Raw genomic sequence first — 24,716 nt, forward strand, 5'->3', positions numbered from 1 at the left:
CCTGGTGTTTTGGAAGTCCACTTCGACCGATTCTATTAGACAGCTCGTTTCTACAGATACCAACATGCGAAGGTATTTATTGAAGGCAGATCCTGAAGTTCATATATTCATCACACGTTTTCCAAAACTGAAGGCCAGACACTCTTTCAGCAACGAAGAATGTGACTTATAGATAATAATGGTTAAGCTCAGAAAAACTGGACAGTACTAGTCGGGTCTGTTTTGTAGAATAAAACCGCTAACTCTTAGTCATCGTTCAGAAATCTAAGGACAGACCTGAGAAATTAACGTGCGCACTCTCAAAGAGTGGAGCAAAGTCAAGCACCACGGTATACGAGCTTTATATTACTTTTGCCAAATATATCCTATGTCCTAATAATTAACAACCGCATCCAGAGATGGATGATGTGATACTGAATACATGATCTTTTATTCGTCAGCGGTTCACTACCGGCAGGAGTGACGTCAGGCTTAGATGCTACTCGAAAGAAAGACAGGGGCACTACCGTGCTGACAGATATGTTATTATCCATTATATATTTGCTACCAAATTTATTTATTTTTTTTAAATCGAACATTTATGGGAACTGGTCTGTTAGTCATTCCAATGTTAATATCGGCTTATCTACTGGATATAACATATTTTTGTTTCAGTAATTACCTGTAACTTCTTTGACATAGTATCCAGAAGCTGTGCACACAGATTTGTAAACATCTAGCGGAATCTGTATTTCATGGCTTGTTATATGTATGTTTGGCACGGCAATGAAGCGTGCATATATTATTATTTCAATTTTAATTTCAATTCACATATGTTGTGCAGCACATACCGTTGGCGGAGATCGAGCTAGTCAATAAAGTCAGTTAACCGGCGAGTCTTTCAACCATATAAAAAAAATACAATAATTATATGTTGTCCAGTAGCTTAGCTGAAACTGTTCTCATGAGAATCGTGTCTCGTGGGCGTCCCCTTGGAAGGATACTAGAAATCTGCACGTACTTTTGCACCATACGGAAAGGGTGTGCTATCTCCATGCCGTCACTCAACATCCATTGAACGCTGTTAGTAAATAAGCGTACTAGTCACTTTCTACCTCTCTTCCCCATAGCCCAGCTAAACAAAATCGCGGTCGGCTATATGCGATCGTGCCACATATAAAAGTTTTGCACATTTCTCATGACCATATGGGAAACAAGTGCAAGGGTGTTTTCACTAGCAGTTTCCGTTAAAATCCACCTTAAATAAGCATTCGAAATTGAAAGGGCCCTGTGGGCAAGAATATCGAATAGAAGGGAGGAAGTTCTGAGAGAGTTCATTTGGTCGGCGCCGGCTGCAGTGAGTCTTGAGGTGGAGCCATGTAGGCTAGATTGTACCGGATTTCCTGGATCTTGTTTGTTAATGCTGTTTCCGTAAGTGTTAATGTTAAGTGTGGCAAAGTAGCTAGTTCTGCGTCACTTTCAAAAACTTTCAAAAACAAAAAAGCAGATGTTCGTTGTGTATTTGGGCCCTCGAATTGCAACAGGACCTGGAAAGCATATGTTTTTGCTTTATCTGTTCCGTTGATGTTCAGCAAATTAAAGGCTCGCTATACTGTGACCGTGTCATTGCTGGAAACTTAGCTTGATTGTTATATCGTTTTGAATTAGCCAGTGTTGAACGCATCTTGTGACGGTTAGGTGGGATTTGCTACGCAATATCAGTCTAGTAAAACAAAGAACAATGGAGCTGTATATGAGCCTTGACAAGTACCTCAATGAGAGCTTTTTCGAAAAGTATATGCGTATAAGATGAGGCTGCGCCAACGTCTTTGATTCACTAACCGTTTAGGCTTGATTGTTAGAAGGGGACGTATCGTTTTATTTCCGAAGGTTGATCTGACGCACCGGGGAGAAATATCGGCTGTTACCGTGGTGTAGCGGTTATCACATCCGCCTAACACGCGGAAGGTCCCAGGTTCGAGCCCTGGCAGGAACACCAAATTTTAGCTCACGTATATTTTACTGAAAATTATTAAATGATTAGTAAAAAATCAGATTCACAAGTGGTATTATTATATATATATACAGTACGTATACGGCGTATACAGTACGTAAATCGAATTTGTCATTGTTTCGACCAACGCATTAACGAAAGATCACCATAAAATTCGCAAACTACAATGGAGAGAATGCCCTATGTTGTTTTACCGATGAAATGAAGATATGATGTTTGGATTTGTTACGCTTTTGAGTTTATTATAAATTCATGGTAGATGCAACACGTCGAATTTTCGCTATTTAGCAGACTTGTTTTACCGCCCTTAGTGCGGCTGTATTTTCTTTTTTGTTCAATTTACTTCACATATTAATTAAATAAATGTAAATGTCAATATTTAATAAATATGATAACTAATTATTTGATTAGAACTAATTATAGAAATTTGTTTGAAGACAGCGAAAGGTGAATATGTTTTCTTACGTTCATATCTTGCTACCATTGCCGGCAATGCTGTTGCTTATTTAGCGCTAGTTTCTAATGGATGTATTGTATGCTTACCTTATGCATTTAGTGCTTGTGTGTGTTATGCCGGGGCAACAGAGGACAAGCTTCAAGTTCCAAATGGCCGACATTCTATTGCTGGGTTATGAAATGAACGACAGATAACTTTGAAGTTACTATTAGTTTATTACTGCGCACACGCTTATGTAGCCGCTCGTTCGTCATGGTATAAATAATTACGGTGACAATCTCGCTTTGTCGAAATGATGCATAATGAGATCATGTTCTGGAGCCCATATTCAAAGTTTTCTAGTGCCTCTTACCTCACCAACATTTAAAATTCACTCACTGTGATATATTGACAGATATTTATGTCGTCGGACAGGTGGCATTTGACAACTTGGATTCGAGCAAGTTGGCAACGATTGGCAGATGTCGTTTTCGTGCGCCATTGAAGGATTACTTGTTTATACCGATACATTTTGTTCAACTAATATATTTTAATAGTAGCAAGGTAGATGAATTTATGGATCAGTTGGCAAGTGTACTCTATCGGTACCATATTGATATTGTTATAGTCACTATTTTGGCTTGTTATCTGTAGCTCGCCAACAAGCCTGTGACGTTAGTGGACTTTCTTTTTGCTTTCTAGCTATGCCAGACCGGCCTATCTCATACCTGTGGCGAGTGGCGGATGAACTGTCTGCCATTGAACTCGCTGTGCTTCGAGATCTACATTTTGTCCTCACGCGCTTTTCGTTTGCCACCTCTTTAATGTCAGTTAGTCAGGGCACGGTCGACTTCAATCTTGCCGATCGGTGTTCATGCTAAGCGACGAACCAAACAACTCGGTCTGAGTTCAAGGAAGATCTATCGCGTAAGTGCACAATCGGTGATAATTCATGTCGTATTGGTCCTCGCAATAGTGCATCCTCTTCTGATTCTCTATTCCTTTCGCTGTTGAAATCGGAGCTCGTACAGTGCAGGTCTGAAAAGCAAACCCGTTATAACGGCCTATAAAGAGTGAACCTGATCAACAGCGGTTGTGGCCGGAGTGCTTACAAAAGGACACAGTAACTTATCGGTAGATATCACATAAACGGAAAGCACAAAAACGGTTACGAAGCGAAGCTCCATTGGAGGTTCTGAAAAAAGCTGAAAAGCTGTAAGGTACGCATACATATATGTGTGTGTGTGCGATTTCGTAGGCATACCTCTTTTTGGCTACTACGTAACTAGTGTGGTAGTCAGACAGTGTGTAAAAAGACAGATAGTGTGTAAAAAGTTAGTGGATTTCAACGACAGATTAACCTGTGAAACATTAGCGCAGACAGACGTAATAACATGAGTTATGTTATGATCTGCGATAACTGAATTTGTATACGGCCTGACTGCTTTTGCAGTAAACTCGAAATGTCTCTCCAGTCGGTGCACTTATCCAAAAATGGTGAACTGAAGACTAATAGACTATTTGTAGAACGCATCGTATAAGCACATTAGATTTTCGTCATAAATTTAAAAGGCGCCCATTGACACGCGCGTCATCACACATTCGTTTCTGTGTTCTCATGATGAGCTTTTAGATATTGGACGAGCCGTTTTAGCAACAGGAATTATTTCGTTCATTTTCGATCACTGTACAGCGGTCATAAAACGACTGTAGTTCATTAGCATCAATTAACATATAAATAACAATTCTCCTGTACCTTTATGGTTGTAGACCTGGTCTTTCTGTGTTCATGGTACCAAACAAACCGTTGTTTTCCTACGTAGTCATACAAAAACTACAGAACTTCGCGTATTCAGCCGCCGTGTTTTCCGCGAAGGGGTCAATATCTCCAATCGAATCCTACGTATCTTTCGTTTTCGGCGGACCGCTTTTGGCCACGAGTGCCGGTATTAGCTGGCGTGCTCCCCGCCGTTGCTGTATAGTTATTTTCATATAATTGCAGCGCAACCCAACAGACTTTTGTCTGCTGCAAGGCTACTTCCCTCGCCAGCGACCCGGTACCACCGCAACTGCTGCGACCATCTCTTGCCTCAGATAAGCGCCATCATCTTCAGCTAGCAGGGAAAAACGCTTCAGCACACGGCTAGCTGTTGCATGTTGTTGGCTAGTCCGTGTACGACGAACGGAGTTGTAGTTGCTATTGCAAAGTCGGACAAGAAAGACTTTGCACTAGTAGAAGAAATCGCTGGAAAACACAGCAGACCGAATATCACACTGGCGACCCGCTAAACCGCTCACTGTTCTTTAAGCTGTCTCGATTGTTCGGACTTGGTCACAGTCACAGCAACCGTTGTCTTGCCGTTAGGTAGTAGTAGAATTACACAAACAATAGAATCGAGTTGCCGCGTGCTGCGCTGTGTAACATTGTGATCCAACAACCAATCGTAGCGGTTCGCAAGACAATACGTCCACATTATCGACTTAATTGCGCACGCGCATGCACGCTCACATATGCTAGCTTGCTGACCACCTCACGAACCAGTCGACCAGCGGCACGGATTGTTTTTCAGCTCTGGGTATCTGGGCACTGATCGAGCCCTATACGCCGTCATCTTCTCATATACCTATACATATCAGCAAAATCCGTATCGTTAATTCTTTTGCGTTTGGTTCTGATCTGTGGAACTATAGGAATATCCGAGGTAGAGGCAACTCAGTTCCTCAGAAGTCAGAAACAAGTGAACTATGGATAACGTGGAAAAGTGATTGTGAGATCTGGGGAATGGGGATGTGCAACTAGTAGTCGAGACTCTCTAAGTGCTCTGTGATGATGTCACTTTTGCACGTTGCAGCAACGCCGATGCGATGATGCCAAGGCTGTCGGCGGGCTGATCTAGCTTCCACTATGGAATTTAATGATTGAAGGACACACCGATCTTCATGAAAATACAAACTCAATTGGATTCTTCAACAACCGGCATCAACATGTTCGAAGTGGAACTTGGTAAGTTTACAATAGAGCCTAGCCGGTCAAGTTAATCATTGGTTAATGTTCAGCGTAGGCTGAATTCGCATCTTCAGTGCAAACTGCCATGAATATGTGAAGATCGGCTAAAGAAGACTTCTAACGAAATATAAGCACTACATAAACGCAGCGTTAGCCTGCATTTCAGCCTAATACGCATAATTATACACTAATAGTGGTAATATGTAGGATTAAAAAACATCAATCCGTCTATCAGATAACCAGCTACATTGATTAGTAGAGAGAATATAGAGGAGAGAGGATAGAGGCAAACAAAACAAATCATCTATGTTCTAATCTAACAGAAACCTGGACACCTCATCTATCCAACAAAGTTAAGTCATAATCAGCAGCGGTTCATAGTACTCGTACAGATTGCCGGGGGCCATAGGTCTAAACGCTCGGTAAACATGTTGTAAGGATAAGACCCGAAGATATCGCCAGCTTTGGTGGTTGCGACGTGATCCTTGTTTTGGAATAAGCGATTTTGTACAAGGCAATCTAATGTTGACGCCGGCTGTTTTTTGTTGTTATAAGTAAGGTGATCTTTCGGTAGATAATTATAAGCGTGTAAACACAGAACATTTGTCAGAATACTCTCCACCTGGTGAAGAGAGAATGATACAGATTGATTGATTCTGTTGTCGAAGCTGTTTCTAGTTCTATGCTTGCACAGTGTTCGTTAATAAAAAAAAACAAAAAAAATAGCCACTCTCAGCAACGAAAGTCTCACTTCATATATATTGGGTATTGATGACGGTCACGTAACACATTAGGCACGTGTCATAACATACATATGGCGTAGCTGGTAAAGTCGTAGGAAGATTCATGGAGAAAAATGTAAACTGTCATTTATCTCATTCTAACTTTTATCTATACAAGCAGTGTCTAAATCAAAAGAAATAACTAATAATATAATAATAAAAGAAATAACTAAAATAAAAGAAAGTGTATAGTTTACTAAAATAGTAATAGTTGAAGTTCAGTTCAGCTCTATGATCTTCTAAGACAAACGAAGGAAAATCATACTTAGGTTTGTTATTAATCCTTCTTCTAATTAGTGAGTAATTAAATTAGTAATTAGTTAGCAATTACTTAAACAGAATAAATCTCTCTTAATAATCAGAAAAATTTCTCTTAATAATCCCTTAAATTAATAGAGAACATTGTTATTATAAACCTCTATTAATTGCCTTCGTTATCCCAGAGGATAGCATCATGTACTTTTGCGGGTCAGTCAGGTGTCGGGTCAACGTAGTAATCACTAGTGAACGTGACCATGGCAAAAATAGAACGTAGACATTCACGAAACTATGACTCTTTCCTGTAATAGGACACAATGAATGAACGTGCGAGTTAGCTAGACATTTTAGCCAATAGGATATATTGTTAGCAGTGTAATACATTCCTGGTAACTTGCGTTCAGTCTAAATAATGTCACAATTTAAAGTCGAAAACGATTCAAATTTACTGAGAACCGCTTATGTCGCTTCCTCAACACTTCCAAAGGGCCCTGTTAGAGGAGTAGTCCTAACAGATGGGGCAATATCTTGGCTTTGATTTTTGATACCAGCTTCTGTCTAAGGCGACGCAGTCTGTTGCAGCCTTTTTATAATAACTACAATAAAATTTTTCAAGCAATCCAATATTTCGTCTGCCAAAGAAGGCTGCTAATGATCTTGAGTTATGGATGTGGATAGTCCAACAACGCTCACTACTGCGCGTTGTTTTCAAATGTATCTCTTATTTGTGCTCAACGCCTTGTTGCTTCGCCATGTTCTCATCGTAACAGCGCTCTAAAATATGGTCCTGCTGTTGCTGCTGTTAAGAAAATGTAATGCTGAATGTAGTTAAAAAAACGTCCCTTGACCGCATATATTTTGCTCAGACACCGATAAACTAATTTAGCATCCACCTAAGCAACAAAATACTAAAAGAAAAAACCAAAAAAAAAAGTAGTGCATATCGCATATCTATACGGCCTTGTGTACTCTCAATAGCAAATAGAGGCACGCTTTGGCTACTGTGTGCACTGGAAATTAACTGTATTGGCAACCCAGTGGTAGTTTATCTGAGAAAACTGAAAGGTAAGAACGCTTTGTAGGCTAGTATAGAATAGGAAGGGCCATTTTTTCGAAACCCACATTTTTCTCGTGCTTATAAACCACACATTGGCTGGTTTTTCAGCTAGAACAGGCTTATATGCTTGCATATTTTGATTTCTTCTGATGAGCGTAGTATGAACACGCCCCTATTTCGACTTAACTGACATTAGTAGATCTTACCCCAATGGACGGATAAGTCAAGTACATAATATGTGGACTAGTGGACTTTGTGGCAATGGATGTGGCGTTATCATCTAGGGATTTTGCGAGTCCCTCAGCAGTATATCTAGCCACACGACTGTCAGCTTTGTGTTGTTAGTTACATTAGGCCTACTCAAATATATGTAATACCTTGAGCCAGTGCTCATTTAGAAGACTGTTCCCCTTCTTGCTGCCTAGAATAAGGCAATAGGTGCTGTTACGGGCAAGCATTTACGGGTAGTATTAGTCATCAACAAACATACGCATACATATGGCTGCACCACAGTCAACTGGGTAATTTTTAACCTAAAAAATAAACTTCAAAACAATCACATTGATCAGTGGAAAACTACAGCCTCGTGCAATGCGTTGATGTTTGCATATATCTAAAGAACGCTTTTATTACTAAATTCAATTTTGTAAATAACTGGCTGCGGCGGTATGTTAGCTCTGATAAACATAACGAGTAAGTAGCTAACGCTGATGGAAGACCATAAAAGAAAGAGGTTCAGTTCACAATTACTACAGTGACTTTTAGAGTTAAATGAGGTTGGAAAATACGGCGCGGTTGAAAAATACATCTGGCAAGCTAAAACTGAAAAAAATGTTTGTTTATGAATTTTAAGAAAAACTATTTTCGGTATTGCTATATAAACATTTAAACCATATACGTGTATTTTATCACCTTTTATTAAAATAAAATAACGGCTTCACTGTTATCGGATCGAGAATTTTTCGCTGGGACTAATGTAATATCTAACGTAGTAATATAATAAACGCACACAGATCCTACATGGTCATTATCTTTAAACAAGCTTGTGCTTTACCGGCGCTTGCATATTTATGACTCACTAATAGTCACATGTTTAATTCTTACCCCGATCGGCCGGTCATAAGATCACACTCAAAAGAAGAATGGCTGTAGTGTAGGTCGGAAGCAGCGACTTCCGTAGCACAAGACCATAGGATACGGTTACTTTTATGCAGAGGGCATTTGCAAAGACACGGTTGACATGCCAACTTTACTTGGCAGCAGCGGCAGAATCGAGTCTATCAGTGACAAAATACTACTATAATTAGGACATTTCGGGCAAACTGTAACATAAACCTTAGCTTACAGATGTTTTTTCTTCTTTTTTTTTTTAGCCAGGCTCTATACGAAAAATGCGCATGTTTTTCCTTGTTGTGTTGTCATTGGAGAATTTAGAAAATTTGTTTGTACAATGGACAATTAATGATATTAATTGAACATATCCAAGAAAAACTATGCCTTCTACGCTTCGCTAAGACAGAACTGCTGAAAGAGAATGCTGTTGAATAATTACTCTTGTATAATAATTGTAACGGGGTTCTATAGTTAGCACTGGCAGCATTCACTCCGTTTGAATAACAACATTTCAGTTGACTGGGTTCTCAAAGATCTACCTGGCAGGCCATTTGGCCAGTATTGACATATAGATAATTGGCCACTCCAGGCAACTATTCATACTCGTATTGTGGTACGGGAACCTGCTATGCTCTGATACTTTTGTGCTGCCATGCTGGGCCGATTAATTAGTCTGCGAAACAATAGTGTACATCGATACCGAGCTCTATCCCGATCATGCGCGGCTGAACGAACGAACTGACCAATGTAAGCTATAGCGGGCAGCCAATAGACTCAATCCAAATGCCACTTGTCTAATACGATGACCTCATTATGAGTCAGTTCAATCACTTTTATGCAATTACTTCGTAATATGTTTTCCTACTGAGTTTATGCCATATGTTACAGCTGATTTGCTTTGATGGCCATTGCCTTACGCGAAAATGTTTCCAAACGGCTGTTTCAGTTTGCGTCCAAAGTTCTATGAAAACGGCCACATACTGGATAGATTTCCGTTATGAGTAATATGATGGACCCGTTTAGGTCGGCCGTGCGCCGGCGACGACAATGACATCATCGACCCCCCTCATTTTGCCTTTGAGGAAAACGGATAAGAATGGCCTTTTGATTCGCGATCCTTTCAGGGACCGTCACACAATAACATGGCTTCTTTTACAAGTGACAATTGTGTGTGTATTTGCATTTGTTGGCTGAACGGTACTCGTACGTGATGCAGGAAATTGCGCTCGTCTCTAGAGAGTAGATAGGCTGCTAAATGCTTACATTGACACGCGAAATAGAAGAGGATGCTTTGTATCAGCGGACCCTAATAAATAGTAAGGGGTCCACATGTCAGGAAATATATACGTATTAATTAAGTATAGTCCTGTTATCTCATTCATAGTGTTAGACCGTACAGAAGGTTAAGTTGTGCGAACCCTTGAGACGCACATAACTGATATATGATTTTGAGCTTAATGTGCTTTCTGGAATATTTTGGAGATGGATTCATAGCCATTCAGTATTTCTGAGTTAATTCTATCATTCACTAATGAGCCGTATAGAGCTGAAAGATAGCGAAACGGTAGGCTGCTACTTTGACCGTTGGTGTCCTCGTTCCGAATAGACCTACCAAGTCAAAGACCAAATAAAACCTGTCATGATGCCTAGATGTTCACTTTCAACAGATCGCAATGTGAAAGCGTCGGGTCAACAAAATTTAATGAGTTACAGCATCTTGACTCGTTCGTCGATCACAATCATTCCGCTGAGCGAGGCACACACTTGAAGAAATTTTGTTTTTGGTATTTTCGAGATGGACGCAGATACCCTACAGCTTGTTACATGCTACAAAAAAAATTTGTCTACTTATATTGGTAACTGAAGAGGCTGCATATACAGTATGCCCAAATAGTGCACTTCTGCTAACAGGGAGGGGATACACGATTCCCCAACGATTAAAAGCTAAAAACGATCGCATCGAATGTATCAGATCCTTATAGGTCTACAACTATTGTCGCTTTCCTAAACTTTTACAATTGTTCTTCCAGAGATAAGAAAATCATAAGGAATTTAATTAATAACAGTTTCCATAAATGTTATATGCTGAGTTTATCAAATGAACATTATGGAACGCTGCGGATAGGGACCTATTGCTTCTGGCCGTTATGACAAGGATAGTTTGCATAACGTTTTATAATTACGTCATGATATAGTGATTTTCGTTGTATTTGTGGTGCGAAGCTTTTTTTTTTGCATAACCGTGTGTATTTGTACAGCAGAACCGTATTTGTCGCTCAGTTATGTGGCACCCCCGCGCAGGCGGTTTTCGAAAATGTGACGCTACTCCTTGATTGTTTGTACTTGTTATGTTACGCTGTATACTATCTATCCGAAAGCAGATTTTTGATAGGTCTTCGAAAATTTGTCACTCGTCTTGCATATATATGGGCAGCTTAGTGAGTTGTTATTATCAGATCATTGGAGATCGCTCATCGAAAAGTTTCAATATTTGAATGAGTTTAGCAGCTTAAGGAAAATTATCCGATTTTTTTGCTGCTATCTCATATATTTTTAGTTTCACTAGTAATATACGCAGCTTAGGTGCGTTCTATCTGACATATAAAACCGATCACGATGATAATAACAGATGATATAAGAATCAATCAAGCTGACATTTACAGAACCCGCCGAATTAACGGAACGCAAACTCTCGGACCCAAAAATCGAATTTGTCTAAGGTCGTTCTAATAAACCAATGTTCTAATAAACAAGATTTCGGCACGGGACCAGACAGCTTGCTGAGATAACGTAGTCGGCTACGAATGCTCGCCCAGCCAGCTGCCCGACCCGTGACATTGTCAAAGGGTATTTGTTGGGTGGAACTGATCAGTTTTTAGGCAACAGATCGATCATGGCCTCACTGAAGACGACCCCAGCAGTTGTAACGACACTACTATTGACAACCAAGTCGTCCGAAGTTTCGATAACTGTGATGCTACAAACGATGCACTTGCGAAGACAATAAGGAAGCTATTGATTACTGCTGATCAGTTGCAGCTGTTACACATCCAATACGGATGTATAGTATCGATCGAAAACGTACCGTTTCAATTTAGCTTTTGTCAAAGATTTCAGTGTAGGACCTAACTTGTCTTCACCGAGACATAGTCGCTAGACAATTGACTCCCTTTTCAATATGTCTTGCTCAGAGTGATTCTATATGACTATGCGATTTCGCGGATGTATCATAACGGTGAGTCCCTAGTATCCGTAACGACATTGATGTGAGGCCACTAAATTATGTAACTTCCGGAACAAAGACGAACTTCCCGATCAGGTGAACGCAACGTTGTTGCAAGACACTTTTGCGAAGTTAGTCGCATCATGTCAAGGAGGATTGTTCGTTTAAACGGGACCCACGTCAGACGCATCATTTATCAGATTATGAGCTGCAGTCTCCTCTATCGGTGAGCAGACGCTTTCTAGTAAAATTCGTCAGAGCACTGGATCAGAATTCCATTGTTATAAATAATGTTCCTGAGGTGCAATAAAGTAATAATAATATTATTAGTAGACCCTTTTGCGATTTATGTGTTGTGTCGAGAGTCGTTTCATAAGTTTTTTTGTTAACTTTATTGTTGTTATTATTAATTGGCTCGAACCAAAAAGGATCGAGGACAAGAGCACTCTGATATAGGGTGCTCAGGTAGATATCTTCAACTTCTTTGTTGTATGATGGTTATGTATGGTTTGTTGTATGATCATGTCTGTTTTCCCCTACAAATGCGAAAGTCAAGGAAGAAGTTGCTTTAGTCACGAGTACTACGGTAGATTTGCCCCTGGACGACTCACTGATGAATAGGGTGTTTTTTTTTTGAAATAGTGATTTCGCCAATTTTCACACGAGTTAACGCCAGAAACGCTTCACAAAAAACGGTTGACGATACTTTTCTAAATTCAGGTAACAACGGGCAAATTGTCTATAATTAAATCACACCACAGAGAACTCGGCTGATTGCAGTCTCTTACCTTAGTCCGTGTCTCTTCTTTGCACATGTCATAATATGTACTTTCTTTTTGTCCACCCTGAGGGCATTTCCCAAAACGTGTATGTACCAAATATGTGTGTTATTTACTAGGCAAATAGCGATATAAATTATGGCGAAAATAGTTATGCCGTTTTCAATTTCTGGCTAAAACCGTTCTTGCACTGTTTTGTTTCAATAGGTCGAACGATTCTGGGCTATATGGACATTATCGATTGCTTCTTAAATAGAAATCTACGTGTATAGAAAATCTATGTATATTCAGGCATGCGCAGTACTGCTTTTGCGGTTTCCATCGGCTTAGAAGACATTGAGGTAGAACGTTACAGTGGTTCCCGGCTGTTCTGCTTTACAATAGTGTCTAATAAATAGCGACTGATCGTCGTCACAACAGAAGATTGACCTTTAGCAGTTGGCTTGGACCAAGCGGCATTTACTATCCACGCGTTCGTTTAGAAGCGACCGACAGCTCAATGGTTGATTAAATATTGTGGTTCTTGGGAAACATCTAGTGTCCAATAACACGTACCAAACGCTAAAGTGGGGTGACAAATTCACTTTTCCAAAATGTGAGGTGGATGAAAATGCTTCAGTACTGAAAAACGTTGTCTTGGATTTCTTTCGGCCTTTTGAGTACCCCGGATATTACACGTCGAGTACTCGAGATTTCACGTCACTGGAAAACTACCATTCGTTTTGGTAGTGATAATAAAGCAATCCTGAGCCTATCTGTTGTGAGAAATAGTTGTAAATAAGACATCTTTAATTAGTGTGCGCCGTACGTACAGTGTCACGAAATAAATGGCTATTACATAGGAGCAGTAGTAAATGTCGATGTTCGTAGCCATGAAACAAACTATCAATGTGTATTCTAGCTATATAATATGTATTTTCACATATCTGATGTAAATGTTGCTGAATCAGTCGTATTCTATTTGTTTCCTTTATCGACCTATTTAATTTGAGGCAATCTAGGACAGCATATGAATAGCAACTTCACTCTATAAGTTTGCACCGAGGTGCGCTTCTTTATATTCTTTAGGTGTCACAGTTACTAAATCTGCTTTTACAGGACACTAAACTCAGGGCAGGTGGATGATTAATCAGAACTGTAGCTTACTTACATGTGACATATCTATATACTGTTGATTTTGTAACTTAATACATCTTCAAGAAGTGCCACAGCCTCCTTTCGAGCTAATACCGGATAGTCGTCGTTGCTGGCGTCGCCGTCAATAGCACACATATAAGATAGAAGGCATTGTACGGTTCGCTCAATGATCGGCAGCGTCGCTAGTGGTCTTCGAATTTTACCGTATGTTTCTATCGTGGCCGAATATTTCAGACGAGACGGTAGCTAAAGGCCCGCTTGAAGATATTCTGCATGAGACGCTCACTGCGGAATACGTGCCACAGTCGCAGCGTAAAAGGCCGAAGCGACTAAAGCAGCCTGGAGTGTGCTACATGTCCGACGGATACTCAAAGGCAAGAACATATGAAGTCAACTATAACATATGTATTATAACAAACACTTAACATGGTCGCCTATGGCTTAATGATACTTGTGGCCCTTGTCGCAAATCGGCGTCACTGTTACTCATATGTGCAAAGTGTAGAACAGCCAAGATCCTTGTACGAGTACTGCGCAACCTATTAGTTACACAACAATCAACCAATCTCCCCAAGTCGACCGTGTCACCTTCACAATGTGCAGCTGGTGGTATACACGCATTTCTAACTAACACATTTCAATTCAGGTGGACTTTGTTCTCGCGTATGATCCGACAAGTAAAATTGGACAGAAAAAAAGAGACATCTATGAACAGGAGTTGATCCGGGCAGGGCTCAAGCTCGACTATGCACAGTCGGTACGTAAACAAATGGATGGTGCACCACGTTTCGAATTAGTGGACTGTAGTAGCAATCCACTAAAATGTCGACGACTTAGTGGGTTGATTTTAGTCATGCCTGTTCTGGAAGCATTTTTTGACCAGCAGATAAAATCGCCGGAGATTAATTTAGCGCAGGATTAAATAGTTGACCATTGCTGAAACAAATTCGAGGCAATGCCTGCTTCTTGAATGAGCCAGCTGGCCAGAACTCAGATGGTTGTCAGATAAGTGGCAAAAAAGGATCATCGATAAACCCAAACGTGTAGAGAGCTTCAACACGCCAGCTCTCACGAAGCTATGATATGATTACCTTTCAGAGTCTATCTCGTGGAGGGTTGATGTTTATCAAAATAAGTGCACCATGGGAGGTTCTCAGTACGTACGCTGAAGTGATGCGATTCAAAATGCCCGTCAAAGAGGTGAGCGTGTCCCTCCTTTTCGCTTATTTGATTGTCAGAGCAGCCATATTTATCGGATCATATATCTTATCACATAGGATCGTCACTGGTCAATCGACTAACGTAATCCGGTTTCATCTATTCACTAGTTATGCAGATCAACTAGTCTTGCTACACGGTCACGTAGGAATACCCCGTGAGGACCATATATTGACTTCAGATATACGAATGAATTAGTAGATAGATATGTACTCACACAACGTATAAGGGTCAAGCTAAAAAAATAGGTTAAGATAACACAAATGCATCAAAATCTATCGTCATTTCGTTTGATTCAAAATATTCACAGGAATAACGATCTGTGGTTCATTGAGAAAATCCTCGGATGTTTTACATCATTATGTATATATTTTCATATAGTGCTTAGGCCATTATGACGGCGTATCTTATATAGTTCATATAATGTAGAGGCTAACACTTAAATGCAATTTATGTACAGAGAAAGAGTGTATTGTATTTTTCCAGTTCAGTGCGTTGTTCGCTACTCTCAAAATATGACGGATAGATATGTTTGAAGAAAAAAAACCTCACCGTAGTCCAATATGTCGAACTGTGGGTACATCTTAATGCACGTATGCTGTGTGAACGAAGATACTAACGTGGCGCTGGGGACGAAGTCGTTGTTGTTTCGTATCTACTGACTGATGCTAATGTTGTATGACGTGTGAATTAGTCAGATCGAGGATTTGGACGCCTAATTCGGAACAAATGCAAATAACTCACCCTCAGCAATGATAGGCGATATTAGCATGCAGAACGTTTGCTGTTCCGCAATCAATACGTCTAATTGTGAAGGTCACATTTACCTAGGGATTGATTTTGTCTTGATTACGTGTCTTCTTTGTCAGCAAGCTTCTGCCGTCTCTAAATTATAGCAATCTATCTCGTTGTTTTTTGTTTGTAATTGTTTTCCACATGAAATTACAAATCGCTGTGGCCGCCCACTCACTATTCGTTTCGACTTGTCTTTATCTTTCTTTTTCTGTATTCATTTTTTGCCAAACGTTTCATTAGCCAGTTCATCTATTTCGCTGGTCTCTTTTTCGGCTTACTTCCTAGTAGTAACCGATGCTTTCCTTGTAACTAGTGGGGCGGCATGATTCCCAAGGTATTTGTACTTAACCACAAGGAAATTATGTGTTGTTATCCTCATGTCTCGCCATCCTTTGCTCGCGTCATCCTCTGTGTTGCCGTCCTTCTCCTGAACAGAGCTGCCTCAGAAGACAGGAGTGGGAAGCTATCATTGAAAACATTAGCCAATCGCCTAAACAGGTTTGTACTAGAAATCGCCATCTGTGAGTTATCCTGACCGCTGTTTACCTCCTTATGGCTCCTTTCATCCTGTGGACTAATCTATTTCCTTTGTTGAAATCTTTATAATGTGTGCTCATTTGATTTAATTTATCGTGTACATACATAAAATTAATATCATTAGCTCACTCAATAACACTTTACCTGATTTTTTTTGTTGCATAGGAACAGAATTGTCCGTTTAATTCTATTTGGTGAAATAGTGTTCTAAAACAAATACAACGCTAGTAATGTAATGGCTTTCTAACGTTTTGTGTTACCTGTGCACAGTCATACTTAGCTAGATAATCATATGGCATTGTGACGAAGCGGGCCGTACTAACTTCTTAATGTCTTATTCTGCAGCGTGAGGGGCATCTATTGGTATGTATATATATATATATATGTACCACTCTTCTTTATCTTGCCGCGCATGCACTACATCTAATTGACAAAGTACTTATCAGAATAATTGCTAGACAAAGTATACAATGTGAAAGCTATAACTCAAAATGGCTAGCTTATAGGAGGCAGGGGCAAAGGTTACACGGAAAGCACTGCTTGCTCTAGTTTCGTTTTCCTTTCTCATCTAAAATTAATATTTGAATGCTTTTTTTTTTTACTGCCATTTACCCAATCAATAATCAGTACCTCGATAAATGGTAGTCTCCTATTCATAATTAACGAACACTATTGTTTTCTAGTAGTGTAATCACAACGATTTAGCACTTGATTCTCGTCGTTCATACGTCTTCCGTTCACCGTCCTCACCGTCCCGTTTAGCCTTACAGAATGGTTTTTTGCGTTCCGTATCCAGGTGTTACTGTACCAGCGAATTGATCCCATACTATATATCTAGGGTACGGCATCAAACTGAGCTCAATAACAGGACGAAACGAGATCGAACTTCAGACAAAAATGCATATATTAACATTAATAGACCAGCTCCTTCTTTAGATAATTGATGATACTTAATCACTTCGTGAGTCTACCATTGATGAGTAAATTCAGGATTCACTTTTGATACGCTTGTCTGGTGGCTGATACGCTCAACTGTCGGCAAATTCCGTGTTACGGTCCGATGACTGGACTGGGAGCAGATTGGTGAAAATGAGGAAAATGAAAAAGCACTGGCAGCATCAAGACTCAGTCTCCAGCCAAGGCCCACGAAGAAGATGATGCACAAACAATTTGCCGTCACATTTTCGAAAACCAGGGAGTATCTGTAAATATGTTGTTGGTTCTTAGCGCACTAGGTATGATAACCGACCAAAGAAAAAGATTATAGCCGATATTTTTTGAAACAGTTATTAGCCATTTTGCATTAGTTATATCAGCAAATTGCCTTCTGAAAGCGCTTTGGCGAATCCTTCACAGATTGAGATATAAGAGAAACAGTAGAAATAAAGGTCGACCATCCGTTTTAGCATCTCACTTATCAAGTTTTCCCTTTCTGCCAATGCTTCTTTAAATGTCGGTCGACAGTTTCGACATTCCCGAAGTAAAGGAAGAATTCTTCACTTCGGCACAGCGATCTCAAATCGTCAACTATGTCCTCCAACGCAAGACATTTTCGCGTACGCAGGGTGATGACACGTACGATTTTGGCATCAATCGTCTTTTAGCCGATCTGACGTATTTGGCCGCCTATCCAGTACATGAAGGTTCAAACACGGAAAATGACAATTCGTTGAGAAACCGTCTACTTTCAGAGTGGGCATCGATATTTTCGACGTTCCAAAACCAGCCGCTGGACGATATTCGACGATATTTCGGTATTAAGGTTGGACTGTATTTCGCCTGGCTGGGTTTTTATACTTACATGCTAATTCCAGCATCATTCGTCGGGATATTATGTTTTGCATACGGCATCATGACAGTGAAGACCAACGCTCCCACGTAAGTTAGTGTTTCTTTGCAGCGGATTTATTTATTTATTTTTTTTTTTGTTTAAAAACTTAGTTTACAATCAAAGTGATTCATTGTAGGCTGCTGTAGGGCACTCATAGAGAGCGATTTCTATGCAATATGCTCATATTATAGTATGCTGAAAGAAATTGTTGGAACAATATAAATAATATTCCTCATCTGTAGCACTTGTAGTATAGCTGCCGGGTTGAATTAATGACAACCTTGTTTCGCTCGCTCTTTTTTGTCAATCATTTCTATACATATCGGAACAGGCTTGACGTGTGCATCAATGACAAGAATATCGTGATGTGCCCGAGCTGCGATGACGGTTGTGAGTACTGGCAACTGAAGGAGAATTGTAAACACTCAATGATGACGTATCTATTCGACAATGCGGCAACGGTTTGTTTCAGTATCTTTATGGCCCTCTGGAGTGCGGCTTTTTTGGAACTCTGGAAAAGGTAAGAAGTGCTGTTGTTCCTGTAGAACAGAGCGGTTAATGCCCTCTTCAATGGTCCTTTTTTTGCCGTTTGTGCACCCGTCATCCCCCTTGAATTCGCATTTGGTAAACGTTTCCGTTTCGACGGTTACTAAAATTCAAAATTACCTACAACTTACAGATACTCTAGTCGAATTACGTATCAATGGGACCTAAGTGGGTTCGACACGCTGGAAGAGAACTCCCGACCAGAGTACGTTGCTAAGATGACCGCCCTCAAAAAAAAGCTCTTAGACGACGGGGGTTACTCGGATCGTTTCAAACCGCAATTTTGGCGACGAAAGCTTCCCTATACGATTTTCTCTGTATCCGTCATTCTCCTTGCAGTGCTGCTCTGTATATCGGCTGCGATTGGAGTCATCCTTTATAGGTAAACACGCTTAAGGCTTTTTTGTCCTTCAAGCACTTACGTACCATTATTATATTAAGTTTAGTAGTAAACGATGAAGCCAAGTATCCTTAAATGACAACTACACGCTCCTACATTTACAGGATGACGTTACGAGCGGCGCTCGCTCTTAAAGGGGGCGACGACGTCTATACGCCGGTCATTGTATCATCAACGGCTGCCTTTCTTAACCTGATGTGTATCATCGGTTTCAATATGCTCTACTCGCGACTAGCCGTCAAGCTAACCGATATGGAAATGCCGCGCACACAAAGCGAATATGATGATTCGCTTACTCTGAAAATGTATCTTCTGCAATTTGTCAACTGCTATTCATCCATATTTTACATCGCACTCTTCAAAGGAAAGTAAGTTAGCAGTTGATTTTTTCATCTATTTGCTACTTTTGCTGAGCAGCTTATATAAGATTTAAACCTACTAAATAAATTTCGGGCTCGAAATCATTTGGTGGGCTGTCACACCTTTCGATTAATTACCTGCTCGTGTGCAACCTTTTAGATTCGTGGGCCGACCCGGGAAGTACAACTATGTATTGGGTTCCTACCAGCAGGAAGTTTGTGGAACTGGAGGATGCTTTCAGGAATTGTCTATCCAGCTAGCTGTTATTATGATCGGCAAGCAGGCATTTTCAGCTATCTACGAATTCTTCTGGCCCGCCTTCATGAGGATGCTGCAGAAAAAAGGCATCAGGAAGCGAACTATTGTTAGTAGTGCACTCTGGCGCCGAACGAATAGTAGTTTGCGGCGTTCGATGTTGTATGAAGTCTGTCTAAGTGTACCGCTCGTTTTAGTCATTCCTTATAGAATCATATAGAATACTTATATTTATAGCACCATATTGATTAGTTGCTTCTTGTATACCATGAGCTGCGTATAGTTTTGCTCGCTAATGGTCGACTCTTTAATAGTTTGTACAATTATCTTTATTTTTTTGTCTTTGTCACAAACCTAGTACATTGATATCAACCTAGATGAAGATGCCGCTCAGCAGAAGATGACGGCCGACGGAGCTGACGTCGATGACGAAAGACCGTGGGAGCGCGATTATTGCCTTCCTGAAATGGGCCAAACTGGCCTATTTTTTGAGTACCTCGAAATAATCCTACAGTATGGATTTGTGACACTTTTTGTTGCTGCGTTCCCTGTTGCGCCACTGTTCGCCTTAATCAACAACATCTTTGAGATTCGACTTGACGCGAAGAAACTACTGAACCAGTTTCGAAGGCCTGTCGGGCAGCGTGTGAAAGATATTGGTAGGCAAAGAGTGAAGTACCTCTTTCTAGTAGAAAAGCGTCAAGAAGTGATTTTATTTTGTGCAACATTTGCATTCAGCTCCACTATTAGATATTAATTTATCCTGACCAGCGAATGCGTACTTGTACAAATTTCAGGAGTATGGTATAGAATACTAGACGTGTTAGGCAAGCTCGCCGTCCTTAGCAATGCCGTAATCATAGCATTTACCTCGGAGCTCATCCCTCGACTGTATTATATGCTCAAGTACAACCCAAACCACGATCTATTTGGATACGTCAACTTCACCTTGTCCACATTTGACACAAACCATTATGGCCCCAACGTAAAACACAAGTGAGTGGTTTTCCTTTGTTTGAGAAGTATTATCGATTTTCCCATGCCTTTGTAGTAATGCAACCGATTTTTCTCAACACAAGATTAAACCCTGTAGCAGTTGGTTCAGCAGTAACTTCTATAGCCAAAACGCCAAATCGATTCATTATTTGATGCTATGTCCATGGTCATCGGCATTAAGTGTTTTATTTGTTTTTATGTTTTTTCAACTACAGAAAAAAGTCTGAATTGCTTGGCAATTCAACATTTTGCCGGTATTCGGATTACCGCACGCCGCCATGGGACGATAACCGTACTTATAAACGAACTATTGTTTTCTGGGAGATCTTTGTGTGGAGGCTATTGTTCGTTATCATATTTGAGGTAAACACTTCTGCTGGGTCTTTTTCTAGTCGAGCTTATTTGAACTATGATTAGGACAAACCGTTAAGCTGAGGTAAGAAGTTCATTGCCTAGCCGCATGTTCGATGCCGTCATCTTCCACCACTTTTTTTTTCGAACTTGGAATTCTCTTGTATAAGCTGTCAAGAAAAATCGCTGGATAATTCCCACCATACGCTTTTAATTATAATGTTTTCTGTTCCTCCCAATGCCATTGTAGAACGTTATTGTGATTTTGACGACATTAATTCGCTGGCTGATCCCTGACATCCCACGCTCGATCCGTGAAAAGATTCGCGAGGACAACCGGCTCACCAACGAGCTCATCATTCTACAGGAACTTAAAAGGAGGCAACAGGAAAAAACCCTGCACAGAACATTATCCGGATAAGACGGCAATGGAGATCGCATACACAATCAACTGGCTTTGGTTTTACACGGGAACTGTCACGCACGCCTCGTTTATTACCGAAACACCGAAATTTAGACGTGAGAACGTACGTGAATGGACGAGCAAAAGTAATTTAATTCAGTTTACGGTAACGAAGACGATAGCATTGATAAGTGCTCTTTAGCTGCCGAGTTCGAACTAATCAGATACGACACAATATCGATAGACGACGCCATTTGAAATGATATTATTCCAAGATAATTCAAGATAAATTCCAACTAAATGAGTAGTTAAAGTTCGTAAAGTAAGGTCTGTGTGTGCTTTATGTAGCATTTGTTAACGAATGTCACATTGTTGGGTCATAAAAGAAGCTCTGTCACCTTTAACTTTGGACCTCTTTTCCTATCTAGATTATTCACGGATTGTAGACGTGAAGATAATGTTAATATAGATCATTTAATAGAAACATTCCCAGGAATCCCGTGTAACATCTTCGTACCAAAAAGTGGATTTTTTCAGCAATAAAAAAAAAAAATAATAATAATCATATAAACAGTAATCGACATGGCTAAGTTTATATTCCGTGTTTAGGTTTCATTTCTCACGTACAATGCTGTTATAAAGGTACTCAAGTTAGAGAAATTAATAATACAACTTTCAAGATCTTTTGAACAGGTTTTACAATTTGTTAGCTGATAAATAAAGTACATCTTTTTGAATTATAAATAGGTCATACGAATGAAGTTACTCCCTATAGAATTTGAACTATTGTGACACTCCGTTTTAGAAATGGTGGAACGTGTCTATGCCTATAAGACTTGCAGGAACATCAGGTGGTTTATTGTGGAGCACCTTGTGAAAAGTCTCATAAGCGTTTTTTTTCTTATTTTTAATCTGCGCTTCGGCATATCGCGCTATAAATAAATCAAGCAGCATTCAGTAGCTAAAGGACGTGCAACTAGGATCCATAAATCAGGTGTCCGACAGACCAAAACACCTTAGACCTGCAACAGCAGAAAAAAAGCCAGCAGGTAAAATCCAACTTACTCTGCGTGTGTATTCATGCAGATTTTCATATCTGATAGTTGAAGAACGTGTTAAGAAATTGACGCACACATGCTAAAGAGCTCAGCGACGGGTAGTGAGTTGTTGGGTAAAAAGCTGCTTGAGAAGAAATTACTGTTTACACTGAAGATTTGTTAACCACAGGTCCTGTTTTTTATTTTTTGTATATTTTAGCAATTTAGTGTGTCCTATGTAAGGGAACTGCGTTTTGCGCTCATATTGTTTTGGAAAAACTGTGTTTAAGTTGTGATAAATATTAAATGAGACTACTATAAAGCAAACATGAAATCTCGAAGGTGTAAGGTGGGTGAATAAGATTATACTGGCTTTGTCATGGCATTCTGCCAATTTCAGTTACAAGAAATAACTTTTAAGCCTTTAAAATTTAAACAAGAGCTCTAGTTGTGTTGGTCAGCTATTAGAAATAATTCTGACGATATTTCGTTCTTATGAGAAGATGTTTGTGTTTAGAGAAACGTATAAATAATCTATATATATATTGCTGGATTTATCGTAGGGGATCTTTTTTGTCGTCCATGACTCTGTACGTTTACGTCACAGAATGAATCGTAAATATGGATTGTTCATCTTTTGCTCAACTGTGATGGGAATGTTTGTGCGGCGGCATCCATATTGCACTCTGCATATTCCCGCCGTTGTCGATGATTTTCTTCGCGAATCTCTAATTTCGACTCCGATCGCCATTTGCTTACGGCTAATGATTGATGTGCAATGTTTTGTTGGAAGATCCATACTATTTTGAATTTGTTTTTCTATTTTTGGAATGAAATTTATAAGAACAGGAATAGATGTTTGTTTGTTTGTTTTTTTTTTTTCATACACGCGTTAGTTGATCATATTTCGACATGTGCTTCACTATGATTTGTTCGTTTCATATGTTGTAGATAAGTGTACTGGTAGCTAAAATATGATTTATCGAACACACATATATACGTAAGGGTCAATTGCACAATGGTAATAAAATGATATATTTCTGCCTGCCTTCTTGTAAATACGTGACTGAATGCTATGTTGGTTAGGAGAACTCTAACGATTGTAACGGAGGGTTAGGTATTCCTGTTTTATCACTATTACTTTTAGTACAATCGCCGGTTCTTTTCACAGTAATGATATTTTTCAAACTATCTATAATAGGAAATGTGCTCAATGTTCTATCGAATTGATTTATGCGTATCAAGTGTTATCAGAGCTGCCGAACACACATGATCCGATCTGAAATACACAAATAGATCCTGGTACGCTTCGTTTTTTCGATCGTTTGGAAACTATTAAATTTTTGATTTAGCGAAAAGCTTCGATAAATATTGTTAATGATGAAGTCACAGGTCACCTATACTAGCTGGCGTTTAGCGCTGGCTAGTCTTCATCTTGGAGGAAGCGCGAAGCGCAAACTTGGATAAAACATGTTCAGATTTCTGCCTGAAGTAGTTGATTTTTTCGATGCTATTAGAGGAAGTGCCTGTTATATAGACCAAGCACCAAACTCAAAAACATAAACAGTGCGTTATGAGCAAAAGTAACAATGACGACAACAACAAGTCTAGCCGCGATTATAAAAAATAGGCACGATTATCTATGTATAGTTGGCCGGTGGTCGCGTAGTTGTGCGTGTCTAAAACTTTTGCGCAATATAAGTTCGTCAGGTGTCATGACAGTCGGTCGAGAACTCGTTTACCACCCGCGTGCCATCAATATAATTTTCTGTTATCAACGAATAGTCATATCTTGAGCGATTATAATGATAATAAATGTTCGCTTTGCATGTGTATTTTGGCGTAAAATGTGTGCTTCCTTTTACATCAAATAGATATTGAAAGACCTAAAAGATGAATGGAGGCCTTTTTTAAGGTTACCCCACTCCCCATTTAGTACAGTACTTCGTGTATGCATGCAGATATATAATATGAACGACCTAAACTAACTGAAGCAAGCATCGCCTACCATTCAGAGTATTTCTAGAGACTCGTTCAATTGATTTCAGACATTTCGAATGGGTTACGTAATGGAATTTATCAAGTAGGGCTATGACGAGAAGATCCGTTATCGATATACGGTCGACAAATCGTGGAACTACTCTATGCCCCCCCCCCCCCTGGCCTTACTTTGTGCTCAGCGTCTGTGTATGTAAATAGTTT

General features: G+C 39.8%; 1 protein-coding gene, 1 long non-coding RNA gene and 1 other non-coding gene across 8 annotated transcripts; 2 read left to right on the forward strand and 1 right to left on the reverse strand.

The window, feature by feature from the left end:
- Positions 1–520: 520 nt before the first annotated feature.
- LOC111268819 (uncharacterized) lies at positions 521–14,011 on the reverse strand. 3 transcript variants are annotated; one of them, XR_002685424.2, is made up of 3 exons: positions 13,799–14,011; positions 6,635–6,778; positions 521–3,467 (listed from the first exon to the last, which is right to left on the reverse strand). It is a non-coding gene; the product is annotated as an uncharacterized LOC111268819 (long non-coding RNA). The 3 variants fall into 3 exon arrangements; XR_002685423.2 differs by lacking the exons at positions 6,635–6,778; positions 13,799–14,011 and adding an exon at positions 4,186–4,302 and having other exon boundaries at positions 521–2,001; positions 2,537–3,467; XR_002685422.2 differs by lacking the exons at positions 6,635–6,778; positions 13,799–14,011 and adding an exon at positions 4,186–4,302.
- On the forward strand, positions 1,310–24,362 carry LOC111268818 (anoctamin-2). 4 transcript variants are annotated; one of them, XM_022848020.2, is made up of 17 exons: positions 1,310–1,410; positions 5,282–5,433; positions 14,020–14,159; positions 14,432–14,542; positions 14,884–14,985; positions 16,234–16,296; positions 16,681–16,698; positions 17,415–17,539; positions 17,800–18,213; positions 18,498–18,686; positions 18,846–19,094; positions 19,217–19,480; positions 19,632–19,836; positions 20,086–20,386; positions 20,525–20,723; positions 20,939–21,086; positions 21,325–24,362. In XM_022848020.2, the coding sequence occupies exons 2-17, from the start codon at positions 5,370–5,372 to the stop codon at positions 21,493–21,495; spliced, it is 2,763 nt and encodes a 920-aa protein (XP_022703755.1). In that variant the 5' UTR covers positions 1,310–1,410; positions 5,282–5,369; the 3' UTR covers positions 21,496–24,362. The 4 variants fall into 4 exon arrangements, with proteins under 4 accessions (XP_022703755.1, XP_022703756.1, XP_022703757.1 ...); XM_022848021.2 differs by lacking the exon at positions 16,681–16,698; XM_086971825.1 differs by lacking the exons at positions 1,310–1,410; positions 5,282–5,433 and adding an exon at positions 9,886–9,962.
- TRNAV-AAC (transfer RNA valine (anticodon AAC)) lies at positions 1,903–1,975 on the forward strand. The gene has a single exon. It is a non-coding gene; the product is annotated as a tRNA-Val (tRNA).
- Positions 24,363–24,716: the final 354 nt, after the last annotated feature.

Source organism: Varroa jacobsoni, unplaced genomic scaffold, assembly GCF_002532875.2.
Source record: "Varroa jacobsoni isolate VJ856 unplaced genomic scaffold, vjacob_1.0 scaffold_1322, whole genome shotgun sequence".
Taxonomy (NCBI): Eukaryota; Metazoa; Arthropoda; class Arachnida; order Mesostigmata; family Varroidae; genus Varroa; species Varroa jacobsoni.